At 49.3% G+C, this 21,105-nt stretch overlaps 1 protein-coding gene across 50 annotated transcripts in view; it reads right to left on the bottom strand.

Annotated features, from left to right (window-relative positions):
* Window positions 1–21,105, bottom strand: part of EPB41L1 (erythrocyte membrane protein band 4.1 like 1) — a 137,241-nt gene that overhangs the window by 52,022 nt on the left and 64,114 nt on the right. For all 50 annotated transcript variants that reach the window (NM_001133828.2, XM_054541530.2, XM_063720469.1 and 47 more), the window contains 3 exon segments: window positions 453–557; window positions 2,779–2,943; window positions 4,536–4,726. In NM_001133828.2, coding sequence (NP_001127300.2) covers window positions 453–557; window positions 2,779–2,943; window positions 4,536–4,712 — 447 coding nt within the window. In that variant the 5' untranslated portion in view covers window positions 4,713–4,726.

Raw genomic sequence — 21,105 nt, 5'->3', positions numbered from 1 at the left:
TAAGCCTCTTGGTTCCTTTTCCTTGGGACTAGGGGGTGAGGGGAATGGGGCCAGGATTCACCACCAGGCTTGGACCCAGTGCCCCAGAGCTGCCACTGCCCTGAGGCAGTCCCAGTGAGCAGGTGATGCACCTGCAATGGGACTGGCAGGAAGAAGGAAACTCAGAGCCTCCCAAGGGTAGGGGAGAGGCTCTAGCAGGGAGCTCCTCAGCTCCCCCAGCAACTCTAGCAGCCAGACCAGGGCTCTCCAAATTCTCATCTGGGGGTGACCTGTATGTCACCAAGAAATGGCTGAGACAGGGAACTGCAGGTGGATAGGGCTGGTTGAGCCTTGGGGACATGCAAACAGAAGATGCTTAATGATTTGAGCACTAATGGATGCTATGGGGGGTGGCCAGGATTACAGGAGCCTAACCGAAGAGCAGGTCCCACCCTGCTCCCTAGCCCAGTTACCTTCTGGCTGTCGGCATCACAGAAGGTCAGGCCAAAGTAGTCCTTCTCTAGGAGGTTGAGGTGTTCACAAACCAGGTCAAACAGCACCTGGCCCCGGCCATGTTTCTAAGGAGGGAAGCAGAGCAGCTGTGAGGCTGAAGCACACCCCGGGGCGAGGCTGGGAGATACCCTAGGCTCCACCAGGACAACTCAAAAACCCCAAGGGCCTTTCGGCGTCTGGACAGGAATGCAGTGCTCCTGCCACACTTGGCTCTGCCCTCTGAGTCCTAAGGGATCCTGGGGGTGACAATGGCCAGCTCCTTGATGGCCTTCTTCCAAGTTCTGGTGGGGGTTTCTGGACCTTGAGCTTGCTTAGGGAGAAGCTGAAGTGGAAGGCATAGGAAGTGATGGCTTTCTCCTTCCTTTTTAGTGATTAGGAGAAGGAGGCTAACTTAGACTGAAGGAGCAGAAAACCAAGTCCTAAGCTGTGGGTGTGAGAGGAAAAGAAGCCGCCCCTGGAATATGACAGAAGCGGGCAGGGGGAGAAGGGGAAGGCTTGGGACTCAGGGTCGCAGTGTGACCCTCCCTTCCCTAAGTGAAATCCAGGGTAGCCCAGGCTAGCCCACCACTCCCTTCCCCACAGCCAGTGAGGTTTCACAGAGGCTCATGGGGCCTCCATCAGCTTCTGCTGGAAGTACCATTGTTAAGGCTGGGTAGGTTCCTCCCACTCCTGTAGAGCTAGGCTTGGGCCTCTCTGAACCACCATTCAGAATGATGAAGCCAAGAACCCGACTGGGCACTCCAGATCCACAGAGGTAAAGATGAGCACCAATAAGGGGATCGCGTGGCAGGGGAACAGGAGGCAGTCACCACCCAAAGAGGCAGGGACTCTAGAGAGGGAGTGAGACCCCTGTAAGGTCTGGCTGGGCCCTCATGACCAAGCCTGACAAGGAATTCCTGAACCTGGAGATCATCAGAGAGAGAGGACCTGGCCTCAGTCAAACACTTTGTGCACTTCTAGGACAGGCAGAAATGGCATCTTGGGGCCCATCAAGGTAGGAGAGAGGACACAGAAGACAGCCCTTTCCTTTGTCCCAGGAGCAGGGAAGGTGAAATCTTTCTATATACAAAATACATACACAGTCGGGCGCAGTGGCTCATGCCTGTAATCCCAGCACTTTGGGAGGCCAAGGCAGGCAGATCACTTGAGGCCAGGAGTTTGAGACCAGCCTGGGCAACATGGTGAAACCCTGTCTCTACTAAAAATACAAAAATTAGCTGAGTATGGTGGCGGGCACTTGTAATCCCAGCTATTCAGGAGGCTGAAGCAGGAGAACTGCTTGAACCTGGGAGATCGAGGTTGTAGGGAGCTGAGATCGCACCACTGCACTCCAGCCTGGGCAACAGAGCAAGACTCTGTCTCAACAAAAAAAAGAAAAAAGAAAAAATACATGCACATAAAAACAAAACAAAACAAAACCCTGTAGAGAAGAGGGTCTCAGCTTCCCAGGGCTCAGGAGTAAGTCACATCCCTAAAATCAGGGCTTGGGAGAGAAAAGGGCGCAGCTCCTATTAATCTCAGTAGCAAGGACACCCTCTGAGCCCTTTCACACATGTGGAGAAGGGCCAGGAATGCTGCCTCGGCAGGGGTAGAACCTCTAAGGGCTCACAGAGGGGGCAAGCGAGAGCTCAGAATTAGGGCGGGAGTCAGAACCTATACAGGAAAAGGAGACCTAAATGTGAAGCCAGGAGGGCCAACCCCAGAAGGAGGCATCTGCTGTGTCACCACCATGGGGCAGGGCCATACCACAGGGTTTCTACACGGCCTGGGTGACATCTTCCCAATGGGCCGCCTCCCTGTGACGGGGTGATGGGCTTGCCATAGAACCCTCAGGTGACTAGTTTGTCCTGGAGACTTGAGATGGTGCCCTGGACAGGGATATTCACTAGGAAGGGAGGAGCCCTCTCTCCACCCTGTATATAAAAATGATTCTAATTTAAATGTCAGTCTCTCCTGGGTGAATAGGGGAGCCCAGTTCCCAGGTCTACTGTTTGTAGATCAGCCCTTACATGGTGGCATCCTTGCCAAGGTATAGTCACCCTGCAAAATCTTCCCCTGGTGCCAGCCCTGTACCTCGTCTAATTCTATTTGCAATCATAACCACTCTCTCCAGGCTTCAGTGCCACCATCTGTACAAAGGAGCTCTGAGCCAGGTCATCTCTCTGGACACTGTGGCTGGTCCGGGACTCCTCTGGTTTGGCCCAGGCTAGGTACACACAGGAGCCTGCCCTGGACCTGAGGCTGGCCGACAGGGGACGGGACATATGGCACTCAGTGCTCCCCTACCTCCACCTCACACTCATACTCCGAGGCATCAAGCAGAGTGACCCGGCAGATGGCACTCTTGTATTTCTTGGCAATCTTCTGGGGCGATTTCTGGGCCTTGCTGGGCGTGGTCCTCTCCGACAGGCCATCGGCCTCACTGTAGTCCTTCTCCTCCATGTCTAGGCTCTGCAGGACCAAGCAAGGGAATAGTTTGCTCAGTGAGTTTTAAGCCATGGCCTTTCATATAAGTAAGAAGCAATATGGAGGCATCTGGGGCCAAGACAGACCCCAGAATGAAAGTTGCTGCCATCTGAGACCCACAAGGCAACTAAGGTCTATGGCTGGTGTGTACAGGAGAGCCAGGGCTTCCATGCACAATGGGTGGCCTCGTGTGAGGGGTCCCCATCTTCCCTGCAGGCTACTGCTGCCATAGGCATCCTCTGAGGCAGGAGCATCCCATGAAACCAAAGCCAGTGGCCAGAGCTGCCCTGTCTCCCTAGAGCAGCACATGACTCATCACAGCATCCATCTGGTCTCCTTCTTTTTGTCTGTCACTGGATCTAGCAGGAGTCTGGGAGCTGTGGGCTGAGTTAAAGGAGAGGAGAAAGGCCAGAGACCTGCCCCACCGCCGCCCGCCCTGGGTCCTAACTCCACTGCTGATGCCCTCAGTGATCTTGGCCAAGTCCCTGTCCCCTCCAGGCCTGTCGTGAATTAAGGAAGGTGTTAATCAGATGATGAGGTGAGTCTGTTGTAGCTTTAGGGCAATGAGTTTTGCTCTGGGGTTACATGGGGCTGGCCAAGCTAGAACAGACAGGTTCAGGGGTACGAAAATAAATGGAAAGAACTCAGGCTTCAAAATCAGATCTAGATTTGTCTTCACCTCTGTTACTTTATGGCAATGTGACTTTGGATAACTCATTTTATCTTGCTGGTGCTCAGTTTCCCCAAGTGTAAAATGGGGGAGTTAGTAGCTACCCTCTTTAGTCTGAGAGAATAAAATTTTAAAATGACCACAATGGGCCAAGCATGGTGGCTCACACCTGTAATCCCAGCATTTTGGGAGGCCAAGGTGGGAGGATCTCTTGAGCCCAGGAGTTTGAGACCAGTCTAGGCAGCATAGTGAGACCTCATCTCTACTGAAAGTTAAAAAAAAAAAAAATTATGGCCAGGCGTGGTGGCTCACACCTGTAATCCCAGCACTTTGGGAGTCCAAGGCAGGTGGATCACCTGAGCTCAGGAGTTTGAGACCAGCCTGGCCAATATGGTGAGACTCTGTCTCTACTAAAAATACAAAAATTAGCCAGGCGTGTGGCCTGTAATCCCAGTTGTAATCCCAGTTACTAAGGAGGTTGAGGCAGGAGAATTGCTTGAACCCGGGTGGCAGAGGTCGCAGTGAGCCAACAGTGCAGTGGCACCACTGCACTCCAGCCTGGGTGACAGGGCGAGACTCCAACTCAATTAAAAAAAAAAGAAAGTTAAAACAATTAGCCAGGTGTGATGGTGCACACCTCCTGCTACTCAGGAGGCTGAGGCGGGAGGATTGCTTGAGCCTGGGAGATTGAGGCTGCACTCCAGCCTGGGCAACAGAGTGAGACCTGTCTCAAAAAAGAAAATAAAATAACTACAATGCTCCCAGCACAGTGCTTGGCATGTAACGGGTCACTAATAAATCTTAGTTTCCTTCTTTCCTCCCTCCGGAAAAAACACTGGAGCCCTAAGAACTGGACCTGGAGGACGGTCTGGGCAGGAAAGGTACACCCATGCTCTCGGACACACACCTGTTCAGCAGGCCGCGTGTCCTGCTGGGATGGATGCTTCTCATTGGAGTTGGCCTCTGGGTGGCCGTGGCCTGCAGGGGTCACAGGGGTGGCCACAGCGGCGGCGGCCTCGGGCTGCTGCGGGGCCTCCTCCTGAGCTTTCTTCACCTCAGAGTCGGGGCCCGTCTCTGTTGTCATGGTGACCAGCACGCCTGCATTGGCATGAAGGAGATCATGTGACAGGGAGGGACAGCAATGGTATGACAGCGAGAGGGGCAGGAACCACATGCAGAGAGAGACAGATGGAGGCAAACGGACAAAGAGTCACAGGGCAAAGGGAGGAGGGAGGAAGAGACAGAGGAAGTGGGGAGGAGGGAGGGTCATGGGAGGTGAGGGGTTAGTGGCCGAGGTCACAGGCACCCCTCCCACCCTGTGTCTACAGCTCTTCAGGGACTCAAATCTCTGGGCCTTTCATAGGGATGATGCGTCCTTTCAGGGAGCCCTGCTCTGCCAGGAGCACACGGGGCCACCAGTGACCGCCTCCAGGCAGGGCCCAAGCCAGGCTGTCTCTCCAGCCACCTCACCTGGCTCTTGGTAGACCCTCGGCAAAGCTGGATGCACAGAATTTAACTAAAAGAACCCTGGGTTCCAGACCTTTCCAGTGCTGAAGCTGGACACACCTCTTCATGCCCCAAGCTTCAAAAATTCCTGCCCTGCTAACTTCACAGAATAGATCCAAAAAGAGAATGACAGGAAGAAACTTGAAACAAAACAAACCTAAAAATGCGCAGCCTTGACGATGTAAAAGTCAAAAGAACAGGCTCAGTCCCCGAGTTGGCCACAAATGTGGCAGTCACTTCACCTCTCTCAGACTCATCCAAAACATGAGCAACGTAGAGAAATGCTTTCTGGGATAAACTATGCTTGTCATTTTCCCCTTTCAGCAGTAAATGAGGAGATTTCAGAGAGTCAAGGACCCACTGTCCAGCTATTTTGCTGGAATAGGCAAGTTACAGGGAGAGAAAGAGAGAGAGAGAGAGAATGGCATGGTCTCATTTTTATATTTGAAAAACAAAACAGGCCAGGCGCGGTGGCTCATGCTTGTAATCCCAGCACTTTGGGAGGCCGGGGAGGGCGGATCACCTGAGGTCGGCAGTTCAAGACAACCTGGCCAACATGGTGAAACCTCGTCTCTACTAAAAATACAAAAATTAGCCAGGTGTGGTGGCACACTTCTGTAATCCTAGCTACTCAGGAGGCTGAGGCAGGAGAATCGCTTGAACCTGGGAGGCGGAGGTTGCAGTGAGCTGAGATTGCACCACTGCACTCTAGCCTGAGCAACAATGTGAGACTCCTTCTCCAAAAAAAAAACAAAGAAAAAAGAAAAACAAAACAGTAACCTCAACAACGTATGTTTGTGTTTGCACACATTTAGTAAAAGGTCTGAAAGGATACTTACCAATGTGAAGAGAGGTTGGTAAGGCAGAAGTGGGTAAAGGAAAATGAAAGAGATCCTTGGGAACCGGGTGACATAAGAGAGAAAACTTCACTTTTTACTTTATATGTTTTGGAACTACTTTTATCTTTTAAAATATGCATACATAGGCCGGGAGCAGTGGCTCATGCCTATAATCCCAGCATTTTGGGAAGCCGAGGCAGGCGGATCACCTGAGGTCAGGAGTTCGAGACTAGCCTGGCCAACATGGTGAAACCCCGTCTCTACTAAAAATACAAAAATTAGCTGGATGTGGTGATGCATGCCTGTAATTCCAGCTACTGGGGAGGCTGAAGCAGGAGAATCGCTTGAACGCAGGAGGCAGAGGTTTCACTGAGCCACTGCACTCCAGCCTGGATGATAGAGTGAGACTCCATCTCAAAAAAATAAAATTAAATTAAAATAAATAAATAAAATATACATATGTACTTTTTTAAATGTACAAGTTGGCTTTTTAGAAAGGTAGGGTGGCGGAGGGGCATCAGATGCACCCATTCCTGCCCCCAATCAACAGATCCTCAAAAAAAAGCTTTGAAGCTAAAACCAGGGAAATAGAGAAATGAGCAGGAACCCTCACCCCTGAGTCCAGGCCCTTCCTCTAAATCTATCATATTACATGAGAGAGATTCAGGCTAGACTGGCACGCCCTCTCCCCTGCACCATCCATCGTGGAGGCCTCTGATAGACAGACAGACAGACAGACACAGCATCCACCCTGGGCTAGCCACGTGCTCCAGGTCCCCCGCCCCACACTTCCTTTTCATTTTTCAGTTTTTCTCCCTGCATCTCAGTGGGCATCAGCCCAGCCCAAAGCCAAGAGCACTGGATAGAAAGCCAGGGACCCTGAGCATCCCACTCAGGCACAGGAGAGCTCTGGGGCCCTGAACATCCTCAGCCCCCCACAGAGTGGATAATGGTGGAAAGTCTTTTTACGTGGAGTACAAATGAGAGGGTCTGTTGTTACTGATGCTGCTATTAAGAAGGAAGATGAGGAGGAAGGGAAGGCCTGGGTCCCCATCACCTCCTCCCCACCCAGAAATGCTTTCCACTCAAGCCACTACTCTGTGCTTTACGGGTATAACTTAAAGCCATAGTTAAATAAAGGCTCTCTGTCACTTATGGGACCATGAGTGCTGACTCCAGGCCAGGATACAAAGCAATGAGAGCTGCTCTAGGGGAGCCCACGGCCTTGGAAGGGTCCAAATGATACCGGTGCACCGGGCTCAGGATCTTTTCTGAGCCTGCACTTAAGGATACTGGTCATAATGCCAGATAAAGCCTATAGGCAAGAACCCTTAAAATAACTGCCTACTTAATTTTGCTTAAAAAGAAAAAAAAAAAAAAAGCATCACAGACTCATCTGTGTGTTTTCTGCTGTGAGATGCAGAATCCACTTGACCCCTCGTGGGCCCAGACAGCCAGGAGACACTTCCACTCCTCCCCCTGCGATGGCCTCAGTCTGATTTCAGCTCACACTCTCGGAACTTTTCCTGGGCCTGAGGTTTCTTGAAATATCCAGGAAAGCAACCTTAAATAAATATCCCAGTCTTCTTTTGCCTGGGTCTCCAGCAGAGCCCGCTGGCAGCAAATGCCTGGCGCTCCCAGAACGACAGAGGAGAGGAGCTGGATGCCTTTTGAGATAATTCAATCTACTCCTCTTCCTTTACAGGTGAGACCCAGTGAGCAAAAAAGACGACTGACAGTCATTTCCTCAGAAACCAGGTTTCCCTGGTTCTTCCGCCCACTCTCCTCCCTCCCCAGCCTCCAGACTCCCCAGATCCTAACTCTAGGTCTGCCTTCTCTCCACTGTACTTGGCTGCCTCAAGCAAACCCCAACAGAACCCCCCAAAGAAGAAAGTACTCAGGCTCAGGCTGGACACCAAGGACGTGGCAGGAGCCACCTCTGCATTCTATGGCCAGGGGCTAGTGAGAGAAATGATGGCTTATCCACTCTAGAGAGTTAAAGAAAAAAATGTAAAAAATCATGGAAAAGATTTGAGTAAAAAAGCATGATACACAACAGTTTGTACAGATTAGCTCTATGTTAATGAATACACATGCACAGATACAGAAAATTCAGCAAAGTATTAACTATAGTTATTTCTGGGTGGCAGGAAGACAGATTATTATTTTTTCTTCTGTTTAACTGTAGTTCTCGGTTTTGCTACTATACTTGCAGATTCCTTGAATGAGTTTAAGTTAGAGGTCAAAAAAGAATTTTTTCTGAGGCACATGGCTTGGTATGGCCGTATGAGAAGGAGATAAAATCTGTTTAAACCTTTTAAAAATTTATAAATCAAAAATAACATCTTTAAAAAAAAATCTATGATGAAATCTTTATTTCACAAATCCAAGGATAACACCATGGTTCTCTCACTAGGCCACAGAAAGGGAGCCTAGGTGGCCCTGGCTTCTGACATAGCCCGTCACGTGGGCATGGTTCCGCCCAGGCCCAGGTGAGCACAGACTGATGGAGCCTGCTGTGCGGCTAGGCCAGGCCAGGCACTGTAGTGGTCCCTGGAGGGAAGCACATGCTGGTTCCCGAGGAGCTGGCTGCAGTGTGGGAAGAGGATGCTCACCCAGGAGATGGCTAAACACTCATGCAGAAGATGATTTAGATTTGCCATGTATGTTTCAGCCTCTCAGCAGAGTCTGGGGACCTGGTGATCCGGACTATAGCCTGGAGTTCCCAAAGGGAGCTTCCAGGGTGGGGAGGTGAAGGTGGAATTAGGTGTTGAAAAAAGGGACCATTTAGACAGGAGATGCATGGAGAGCATTTGAGCTGAGTCACCGTGTGGGCAGATGCCCAGAGATGGGAAGAAGGGGGTTGGGCAGGGGATAGAGAGGAGACCTTGACATTCTGGCACTTCAGAGTGAGAAGCCTATAAAGGTGAGCACCAAACAGCCTGGAAGGAGGAACTGGTTGGAGCTTGGGAGGAGTGACCGGGCTGGGAGCCTTGCAAGAGTCAGAAGCATCTCTGTGCAGGAGAAGGACAGAGATCCCAACACTAAGCGCTGCTGCCATCCAGGCCCAGGGCTAGAGACTTCACACAGTCATTCATGGACCTCTTGAAGGGAGGTAGAGCAGGCGGTCCTGTGGCTCAGTGCTTCACAGCACAGGCTTTGGAGTCAGGCAGACTCAGATCCAAAGCCTAGTGCCAATGCTTGTTCACTCTGTTACCTTAGACAAGTGACTTCACTTTTCTGAGCCTGAGTTGCCACTTTTTTTTTTTTTTGAGACAGAGTCTTGCTCTGTCACCCAGACTAGAGTGTAGCGATCTCAGCTCACTGCAACCTCTGCCTCCTGGGTTCAAGCAATTTCTCCTGCCTCAGCCTCCTGAGTAACTGGGATTACAGGTGACTGCCACCGCAGCCAGCTAATTTTTCTATTTTTAGTACAGACGGGGTTTCACCATCTTGGCCAGGCTGGTCTCGAACTCCTGACTTCGTGATCCACCCGCCTCGGCCTCCCAAAGTGCTAGGATTACAGGCGTGAGCCACCATGCCAGGCCCTGAGTTGCCTGTTTTATAAAACAGAGACACTCCTCCCTCCCTCTCAGGATGGTGAAGGAGATTTAGGAAAATAACACAGAGAAAGCCCTTAGTGGCCCGGTGTGGTGGCTCACGCCTGTAATCCCAGCACTTTGGGAGGCCGAGGTGGGCGGATCACAAGGCCAGGAGATGGAGACCATCCTGGCCAATATGGTGAAACCCTGTCTCTACTAAAAACACAAAAATTAGCTGGGCGTGGTGGCGCATGCCTGTAATCCCAGCTACTCGGGAGGCTGAGGCAGGAGAATGGCTTGAACTGGGGAGTCGGAGGTTGCAGTGAGCCGAGATCGCGCCACTGCACCCCAGCCTGGCAATAGAGCAAGACTCCATTTAAAAAAAAAAAAAAGCACTTAGCATGGTATACACCCAATAAAACAAGCCTGAGACGTAGGGTCTATAATTACCAGCAGTAATGGGAAGCTGCAGTGAGGAGGGGCCTGAGAACGGGAGTTCAGAAGTGTCCACCCACAACAAATGGAGAAAGAGATGTTTCTAAGAGACAGAGGCCAGCAGGGCCAGACTGATGACACTAACATACTAACATATGAAAGGCCTAATGCACAGGATTAGAAAAGAGAAAGGTCAGCCAGAGAAGTAAATGCTGACAGCGCCCGTACTTACTCTGTCTGGGGAAAAGGGACCCAGTGAGACCAGGGATGCTTGCCTGGGCTGGGGCTGGCCCAGCAGACTGTCAGCATCTGATGCTCTTCAACACCCTAACCACCCTCTGGCTCCTCTAGCTCACCTTCCAGGGGCACTCAGCAGCCTTCTCACCTGTGGCTGTTTATCTGGGTGGCCTGCAGGGAGAGGGTGTCCTAGCCCAGATGAGGCAATATTCATTCACTCAGCCTGGCAGTGAAACCACTCCTTAAAAATGAATCAACTGGTATCCGGTTTATACATCAGGCCCTCTAACCAGGGTTAGCATGAGTCAGCATCTCTGAGTCCAGTAACTTGGATTTGCTCCTTTTCTCCATCACCATTGCAACTGCCTAAATCTAAGCCACTATCAGCTTGTTCCAGGAGAGCTGCCCCAGCCTGCTCCATGGTCTCCCTGTGACCACTTGGGCCCTCCTAGAGTTTATTATCCACAAAGCAGCCATAAGAATCTTTCCAAAACTCTCAATGGACACCCTCTTTATTTATTATTTATTATTATTGTTATTATTATTATTATTATTATTATTATTATTATTATTGGAGATGGAGTCTCACTCCATGGCCCAGGCTGGAGTGCAGTGGCATGATTTCGGCTCACTGTAACCTCCACCTCCTGGATTCAAGCAATTCTCCTGCCTCAGCCTCCCGAGTAGCTGAGACTACAGGCACCTGCCACCACGCCCAGCTAATTTTTGTATTTTTAGTAGAGATGGGGGTTTCACCATGTTGCCCAGGGTGGTCTTGAACTCCTGAGCTCAGGCAATCTGCCCGCCTCAGCCTCCCAAAGTGCTGGGATTACAGGCGTGACCCACCGCGCCCAGCCGGATGCCCTCTTTAAAACCCCCAAGGGCCTCCCATTAAAATAAAACACAAACTCTTTATCAAAGCTACAGACTTCTGTATATGGCTGTTGCCCATCTATTCAGCATCAGCTCCCACCACTACTGGTCCCCTATGGCCTCCCCATGCCGCCACCATCACCATGAGCCTGTCACATTGGCTTTCCGTCTGTTCTTCGACTGTGCAAGGCTTTGGGGCTTTGTCCTTAATGATCGTCTGTAATGTTCCCTCTGCATGGACAGCTTGGCAGCTCCTATCTTCAGATTGTGCATCTGTGTGCCCCTTGACCACCCTGTCTAATTTATTTAGGTCCTTTCCCCTGTTTTTTTGGTTACAGCATGCTAGATTGTTTTGTTTTTGTTTCATTTTGCCATTTTAACCATTGTTAAGGGTAACAATTCAGAGGCATTAATTACATTCACAATGTTGTGCAAAAATCACCACTGTCTATTTCCAAAAATTCTTATCACCCCAAACAGAAACTTCGAATCCATTAAGCAAGCATGCTGGGTTGGGTGGTTGGTTTTCTTTTTCTTCTTCTTTTTTTTGGAGACAGTCTCGTTCTGTTGCCCAGACTGGAGTGCAGTGGCGTGATCTCAGCTCACTGCAACCTCCACCTCCCAGGTTCAAGCAATTCTCCTGCCTCAGCCTCTGCAGTAGGTGGGACTACAGGTGCACATAGCCATGCCCAGCTAATTATTTTGTATTTTAGTAGAGATTGGGTTTCATCGTGTTGCCCAGGATGGTCTCGAATTCTTGAGCTCAGCCAATCCGCTCACCTTGGCCTCCCAAAATGCTAGGATTATAGGTGTGAGCCACCACGCCCAGCTGGGTGGTTGGTTTTCATAGTAATTATCACAAACTGATCTTCTATCATTGATTGATTTACTTATTTCTTTTTATCCCTCCTTCCAAAATAAACTCCATAAAGATAAGAATTTTGTCTCATTAGCCATTATCCCCAGGGCTCAGCGCAGTTCTTGATAAATAAAAACAACATTATCATTTGTAGTCTGCTATTTGCTAGGCACTGATCTGAGTACTTTACATTGATGAACTCATTTCATCTTCACAATAACCTATAATGGGTAATAGGTAGTCTTATTATCCCTATTTTACAAAAGAAGAAACTGAAGCAGAAAAGTTAAGGAACTTGCTCCAGGTCACACAGCTAGTAAACGGCAGTGCCAGAATTCACATTCAGCAGAGTTGGCATCAGATGGAGGGGTAGATGGATAAAAGGTTGAACACATGGATGACTGATGGATAGAACACAAAGAGACAATTTCTAGTCTACCCAACTGAGGATGGAGACCTGGGCTGCATTCACCTTGGGAGCCTTTGTGGCTACCAGCCAGCCTGCCTCTCCTGATGATTTATTTTATCTCAACACCTGATGTTTCCATCCAAAGTCCTGATATTATTCTCCTCATTTTACTAATAAGGATGCACATGCTCAAAGAGGCAAATGGATTTGTCCAAGGTCATAAGGCTGTGCCAGGTATCTCTGACTCCAGAGTTCTTCCCACTGTATGGCATTCCAGCAACCTCAGGGGGCTCATGCTGTACTGATTTCTCCCAGGGTTGGGGCTGGCTAAAGAAACACTTCCCAAGATTGAAAAGGAAATATACTGGGAAGAGCTGAACTCAGAATCAGGACCACTGCTGCTTCAGTGCTTCCACTTCCGATCTGATCAGCTTTGGGCAGATCACTTCCTCTTTCTTTTTTCTTTTTTTGAGATGGATTCTCACTCTGTCGCCCAGGCTGGAGTGCAGTGGCACAATCTTGGCTCACTGCAACCTCTGCCTCCCTGGTTCAAGCAATTCTCCTGCCTCAGCCTCCCGAGTAGCTAAGATTACAGGTGCATGCCACCACGCCCAGATAGTTTTTATATTTTTAGTAGAGACAGGGTTTCACCATGTTGGCCAGGCTGGTCTTGAACTCCTGACCTCAGGTGATCCACCTGCCTTGGCCTCCCAAAGTGCTGGGATTACAGGCGTGAGCCACCACACCTGGCCACTTCCTCTTTCTGAGCATCAGTTTCCTCATGTGTCAAACAGGGATGAGAGACCCTGTCCTCCACATCAGAGGAAGGCCATGGAGATCAAGGCTATTACAGAGAATAGAAGGACTTTGAGATACAAAAGTTAATGTCCTGGGCGGCGCGGTGGCTCACGCCTGTAATCCCAACACTTTCAGAGGCCGAGGCAGGCAAATCACTTGAGGCCAGGAGTTCAAGACCAACCCGGCCAACATGGTGAAACTTTGTTCCTAGAAAAAATACAAAAATTAGCCAAGTGTGGTGGTGCGTGCCTGTAGACCCAGCTACCTGGGAGGCTGAGGCAGAAGAATTGCTTGAAACTGGGAGGCAGAGGTTGTAGTGAGCTCAGATCGCACCACTGCACTCCAGCCTGGGCGACAGAGCGAGATTCTGTCTCAAAAATAAATAAATAGCCGGGCGCAGTGGCTCACACCTGTAATTCCAGCACTTTGGGAGGCTGAGGCGGGTGGATCACCTGAGGTCAGGAGTTCGAGACCAGCCTGGCCAATATGGTGAAACCCTGTCTCTACTAAAAATACAAAAATTAGCCGGGCATGGTGGCAGGCTCCTGTAGTCCCAGCTACTCAGGAGGCTGAGACAGGAGAATTGCTTGAACCTGGGCAGCAGAGGTTGCAATGAGCCGAGATCATGTCACTGCACTCCAGCCTGGAGACAGAGCAAGACTCCATCTCAAAAAAATAAAATTAGATAAGTAAATAAATAAAAAGTTAATATCCTGCTGTATACAGAGGAGACTATGTTATAGATGCTTATGACATGTACACAAGAAGCATGTCTTTGCATGCACAGGTACAGCAGTGAAACAACATGAGAACACACACAGCCACATGTATCATGCAAGCAAGGCTGTCTCTTCTAAACCCTGCACACCGATGACACCAAAGACTGTTGCCCAGGTGGTCTTGGAAATTCTGAACCAGGTGAGAGAGGAGGCGGGGGGCAGGGGAGGGAGGAGACACCAAAACACCAAGAGACTCCCAGGCAGAAAAAAAGTCTCTTGTTTTGAATGATGTTTTTAATAATCAGTTACTAAGACAACTCTTTCTTTCTAGGAAGTCAGGGGACATGTCTCTCCCATCTCCCTACAACCATGCCGCCTGGGTTGTTAGTCTCCATGTGCACCCCCAGATCCATGACCTGCTTGAAGAAGCGGGAGGCTGGCCCATTGGACTGTCCCTTGAGCTCCCTTGCCTCCTGGCTTCTGGTTCCATTTGGCCAATAGAAGGCACTGGCAGGGGCCGGGCACAGTGGCTCACACCTGTAATCCCAGCATTTTGAGAGGCCAAGGTGGGTGGATGACTTGGGGTCAGGAGTTTGAGACCAGCCTGGCCAACAAGGTGAAACCCTGTCTCTACTAAAAATATAAAAATTAACTGGGTGTGGTGGCAGGCGCCTGTAGTCCCAGCTACTAGGGAGGCTGAGGCAGACCTGGGAGGTGGAGGTTGCAGTGAGCCAAGATCAGGCTACCGCACTCCAGCCTGGATGACAGAGAGAGACTCTGTCTTAAAAAAATAATAAAGAAGAAGGCACTGGCAGGAATTCAGAAGGTGGAAGGAGAGAGATCCTGGGTGTATCTTCCCCAATTTCTCTCTCTGTGGTCCTGGTGGTGGCTGAGCCCCTCTGCGACAGCTCCCTGCCCACCTCTACCGGTCACGGAACTCAGGTAACACCACTCCCTCCTGCTCATTCCGGCTGAGAGCTGGTAATGCCTTCTGTCACTATTAGTTTGTGGGTGCCTCACCATCCCGTGTGGGTTCCCCTCACCCTGCTCACACCTTTATTAACATCTCCTCAGGTGAAGCATCTGAGTAGAATTCCGTTTCCTGTCAGAGTCTGACTGATCCACCACCTGATGCTCATTTAGGATGAGGGGCGCCTAAGAAGAGGCCGAATAGGCTAAGAAGTCAAGGAAGGCAAGGGAACCGTAAGCAAGCCCCTTAACCTCTTTGTGCCTCAGTTTCTTCATCTGTAAAGTCATGATGATAAACTTACATACCTCACAGGCTTACTGTGAAAATGGAATCAGATCATGCCTGTAAAACACTAAACACGTACCAGAATATTAGAAATATCTGCTCCAGAAATATTACTCTCCAATTAAGTCCAAAGACTAAAATGTTAACAATAGCCTTCCCTTGGAGAAGGAAATAAGGGCCTTTTTCTCTGTATTTTTCAATTTTCTACTATGAGCATGTATTACTTTCAGAGTCAGAAAAGAAAAAAGAAGAATTACAAGAAAAAAAACCCAGAAAGAGTGCCTATTAGGGCTTATTCTTTCTCTCACTTGCTGGAGATGATGTGACTTCCCAAGGGGATTTCCCCGGTATGGAACACTCACTTCCTTGAGTTATAAGGTCTGCATGGATGTGAATGAAAGGATGGAGGGTACAGGCTGAGAGAGCTCCTCTGAGACCTCAGGCCACTTTCACAGCGAGGCCAGAAGGATCAAAAAGGGAGCTGGGTCTGCAGTCATCCTGTCTGGTGCTTGGATTTGTACATGGCAGTGGGGGGATGGCAGTTTGTCAGAAGCTTGCAGTACCCACGGACACCACTTTAGACCAAACAATGTGAAAAGGCCACCACCCATCAGCCTTGGCTTCTTGCCCAAAAGCTTCACGGGCCACCAGGGAGCCTCAGGCTGATGTGCAGTGGTGGGCTGGGGACCACATGACAGCACAGAACTGCAGACTAACAGCATTAACACAGAGAAATGCGTCCCACCTGGCCCATCCTGATGACGACGCAGAAGGCAGAGAGAGACCTCCCGCTAGCAAGGTATCCTCTGAGAGCCGGGCAACGTGCTGGCTGCCTTTTGGGCTTTATCTTATCTGAGCTGCACAAGGGCCACACGGAGTAGGTGAGCTTATTTCCCAGACGGCTTAGTGGCCAAGGCCACATGGCTAGTCAGTTTCAAGGAGAGCCAGGACTAGGACTCAAGTCTGCTGGCTCACAGTCCAGTGCTCTCCCCACTCAATGCTGCTACATCCCACGACCTCCAGCTTGCTGTAAGCCATATAACCAAAGCTACTGTTGCTCTGGATGTAGAAATAATAACAGCAGTATCAATCCCTCCCACGTGCAGGGCACTTTACAATTTAAAGGATCTTTTTATAATCATTTCGCTTGGACCTCACCAATTAGCCACTGTTGAGAGCGGGCAGGAAACAGCAGTTACAGACATGGGCTTAGGAGCCAGAGCTGGAATCCTGATGCCACAGGCTTGGTGACCTTGGGCAGGTTACTTAACCTCTATTGAGAAGACTATCCCCTGCACCTCCAAGGTGTATAGTGAGAATTAAATGAGATAGGCCGGGTGTGGTGGCTCACGCCTGTAATCTCAGCACTTTGGAAGGCCAAGGTGGGAGGACTGCTTGAGCCCAGGAGTTTGAGAGCAGTCTGGGCAACAGAGCGAGACACTGTCTTTACCCTGCGCCCCCCCCCAAATTAGCCGGGCATGGTGGGGTGCACCTGTAGTCCCAGCTACCCAGGAGGCTGAGGCAGGAGGATCACTAGAGCCTGGGAGTTTGAGGTCACAGTGAGCTGTGACTATGCCACTGCACTCCAGCCTGGGTGACAGAGTGACAGGTTGTCTTTAAAAAAACAAGAATAACGGCCGGGAGCGGTGGCTCCACCTGTAATCCCAGCACTTTGGGAGGCCGAGGCAGGCAGATCACCTGAGGTCAGGAGTTCGAGACCAGCCTGGCCAACACAGTGAAACCCTGTCTCTACTAAAAATGCAAAAATTAGCCAGGCAGGTGGCACGTGCCTGTAATCCCAGCTACTCGGGAGGCCAAGGCAGGAGAATTGCTTGAATCGGGGAGGCGGAGGTTGCAGTGAGCAGAGATCCTGCCATTGCACTCCAGCCTGGGCAACAGAGCAAGACTCCATCTCAAAAACAAAACAAAACAAAACCCCAAAATCAAACAAACAAAAAAAAAGAATAATAAAATAAAAGAAAAAGAAAAAATAAAAAAACAGATAATGCACATGAAGCTTGCTCTAGCACAGTATTTGACATATAGTAGATACTCAGTGGCAGCAATGGCTCTGATCACCACCAGACAGATGGACAAACTGAGGTACAGAGGAGGTAAAAAGCTTGTCCAAGGACAGTCTGGGTGTGGGCAGCTGCACAGCCCAAGCAGCAGCTTAGAGCATCCTAAGAGAATTTGAAAATTTCCTAGGAGAGCTCCATACTGGGTGGGTGAAAGAAGGCATCTCTCCCTGGGACATCACCACCTTTTGAGGGTGACAGAGAGATGGCCTCCTCCAAGACCAGTCCCCCTAGGCTCCAGCAAGGAGAGGAGGGAACAGGAGAAGGGAGAAGCAGCAGACCTTTGAGGGCAACTCTCACGGTCTCATGGTTTCTGACTCCTTCTCTCACTTGATTTTCATTAATTGTCTAAATACTGTTAGAGTTCAGTTAGCGTTACTTAGAATACCGTAAAATTGGAAACAACTTCAAATGTCAATCAACAGGGGGGCTGGCCAAATTAGCTAGGGTTTATCCATTAAAAATTTAATTATGAAAGTATAACATACCTATTGCAAAAATCTTTGAGATAGATTTTATATCTACTGACAAAAAAAGATGTCAATGTGTAGTTACATGAAAAATGCAAGTTGTAAAACAATAATGCAATGTATGATCCCATTCTGGTTTGTATGTTTATGTTGGTATAGAAAATATCCTGGAAGGATACACAACACGCTATTATTAGCTACGACTGGAGAGTAGGATTTGTTTGGGGATCTAAGGGGAGAATACACTTTTCTTCTTTCTTTCTTTCTTTCTTTCTTTTTTTTGTGATGGAGTCTCACTCTGTCACCCAGGCTGGAGTGCAATGGCGCAATCTCGGCTCACTGCCCCGCAACCTCTGCCTTCCGGGTTCTAGAGATTCTCTTGCCTCAGCCTCCTGAGTAGCTGGGATTACAGGCGCCAGCCACCATGCCCAGCTAACTTTTTGTATTTTTAGTAGAAACGGGGTTTCACCATGTCGGCCAGGCTGGTCTCGAACTCCTGACCTCAGGTGATCCATCCGCCTCAGCCTCCCAGAGTGCTGGGATTATAGGCATGAGCCACCGTGCCTGGCCTACACTTCTGAATTATTAGATTTTCCACAAATTTTTTTTGTAATTAAAACTAAAGAAAAGTAAATATAACAGTAAAGAAATATTTGTTTTTCTGTTTTATTTACTTCCCATATGCTTGCTGGAACTCCATTTTCTGCCTGTTTTCTTCCAATCTGTATCTATGTTCATACCTCATTTTATACCATTGTAATATGAATACTGATAATCTTATGGGTCTTCTTTCCCATTTAACATTAATTGTATCAGACCATTAATGACATCACATCATGACATCATCATCATCTCCACTAATGTTCACGGATACTTTACTATGTGCTAGTTACCATGCCAATATGTTTACATGCCATAACTTATTCAATCTTGATGACAACCCTAAAACCAGGTACTTGGACTATCCACATTACAGCTGGGCAAATCGGGGCTTTGAAAGATTAATTAACTTGCCAATGCCTCACAGCTAATAAAAACAGAAAGAAGACTTAAGCCCTGTTCTATGCAAGTGCCAGGTCCTCACTGGGAACCTCTCTGTCCTATTCCCCTCGAAGATAGTGAGTGGTTAGCGAGAAGAATGTGGCAAGTAGGGAACAGCAAGTATATGGCAGGCACTATGTCTCACAATTTGAGTGACCTTAATCAAGTCACTTCCCCTCTTGATTAGTTCACTCATTCTTTCATCGGACAAGTATTTGCAAACCACTGAGCAACCTGCTGTGACGAAACAATGAATAAAATGTGAACTCTGCCTTCAAGGAGACTGGAGTCTAGCATCATTCTCTTCAAACACAGAAAGGATCTAGCCCCAGCCCCACCTCTGTCGCAGGGCAGTCATAAGCACAAAATGAATCAAGGATGCAAAAGAGCTTGGCAATTGCACAGCTCCATCCACTGCAAGCAGTTTTTCTGTGGGTGTTCACCACTGCGTATTATTTTATCCAGTGGATGTTCCAAAGCTTTCCCAATCATCTTCCTATTGTTGGACACTTAGTCCCAATTTACTGCTATTATAGAGGAAGCTCTGATGGGGATTTATTCAAAAGAAATAATTCAAAGGAAAAACAGGACAGATGTGCAAAAAAGATGCTACCCAATCTTCCAAATGACTAAAGGGAGACCAGCCCTTCTCAAACTCACCAGGTCTCAAACAGAATTCCTGACCCTGTGGCCTTACCCACTCCAAGCTCCTCCTTCTCCAACCTGGCGAACCACCCACTACCGGAGGGACACCTTAGTGAGTGCCAATCTTGCTCCCTCCCCAGCCCTCCAAGTCCCCACAGTTAAGGTTTCTCCTGTAAGATCACGTCCACCCTCTCCTGTGGATCATACGGTTGCCAAAGGGACCTTCCCAAAACACAGTTCTGTCATGCTCCTCAGCAGACTAAAATCCTGCAAAGGTTCCTAGAGCATCCCAGCTCATGTCAAGTCGAAACACCTTGGCCTGACATTTAAGAGAGACAGAAGGGGGAGAGAAGTAATGTTTACTGAGTTCCTGCAATGTGTTAGCATTACACTAGGTGCTTTATGTAACAACCACAACATGGTCCCTATGAGACAGGCATGTTTATCTACATTTTACAAATGAGGAAACTGAGGTTCGGGCCAGCTGAGTGATGTGCCCAAGGCCACATGGCTAATACAATGCACTGCTGTGACTATAGCCTACGTCTGGTGGATTCCAGACCTCCAACAAAAACCCAAACACAAGGTGACTTTCTGAGTCACCTCCCAGCTCATACTCCGCCACACGCACTATCTGTTCCACGCATATCAGACCGCCCACTCTTCTTCAAAGGCATTCCTATTTCCTTCCCCTCTGACCTGGGGAAGTGGGTGCCCTTCCCCCTTCAACCATTGAAATCCGACTTGGCCTTCAGTGCCCAGCTCAAAGGTCCCCGTCTTCTTGAAGCCTTCCCTGAGCACCAAAATAGGAATCCATGCTGAGCCTATGCAATAGCACACTCTTTACTTTTAGTGTGTCATGTCTGCATCTCTCCCAGCTAGACTGGGAGGCCTTTGAGGAGAGGGATGCATCTGACTGAGTGACTATTTCAACTTGAACAAAACAGAGTACAGTCTCTGAGAAACTACAGGCTGCCTGGCATGGCCTTCAGGAACATGGCTCTGACCCACACTGCCTAGGTTTGAATCCTGACTCCCCCACAACCTAGCTGTTTGACCTTGAACAACTATCTAAGCCACAGCTCCATCAATCTGTAAAATGGGAAGAATAATAACTCCTATACCTCATCTACACCTCATAGGGCTTTGTGAAGAACGTATGAGTTGTACATGGAAGCCCTTAAAACTGGGCCTGGCACATAATAAATCCTCAATAAATGTTAGCTGTTACTATTCTGATCCACAAGCCTCCAGCCCACAAAGGAAGCAGTGCCAGCCTGCTCCACCCCCACCCATCCACCAAGGCTCAGCTCCCTGCCCACAGGGCCTCCTCAGCTCAGTCCCCACTGCGGCCTCGGGATGTGTCCAGGGCCAGCCCAACTTCCCAAAAGCCAATGGGAGCAGGGAGTCTGCTGTTTCCCCACTTCTGGGGGACCCTGGCCAGGAAGGAGAAGGCCAAGGCTAATCCTTCTCTGAGAGCTCCTAGTCAGTACCTATCTACCCCTACCCCTCAGGGCTATAGTAATATTCAGTCCGCAAAGCCACCCTTGCCTCACCAGACACACACACACACACCTCACACACCTCTCCACCTGGACTGGCCCTGGCCTACCAATGAATTGCCTGGCTCCACTGGACACCAACCTGGTACTTCCAGACATTGGCCCCAGTAAATGTCATGGTAGAAAGAAGGGCTCTGGACTCAGACCACCCCACACTTTCCAGCTGTGTAACTTTAGTCCAGTGACATAACCTCTCTGAGCCTCAGTTT

This window comes from Pongo abelii, chromosome 21 (assembly GCF_028885655.2).
Source record: "Pongo abelii isolate AG06213 chromosome 21, NHGRI_mPonAbe1-v2.0_pri, whole genome shotgun sequence".
Lineage (NCBI taxonomy): Eukaryota > Metazoa > Chordata > Mammalia > Primates > Hominidae > Pongo > Pongo abelii.
This window is presented reverse-complemented; position numbering and strand designations above follow the sequence as displayed.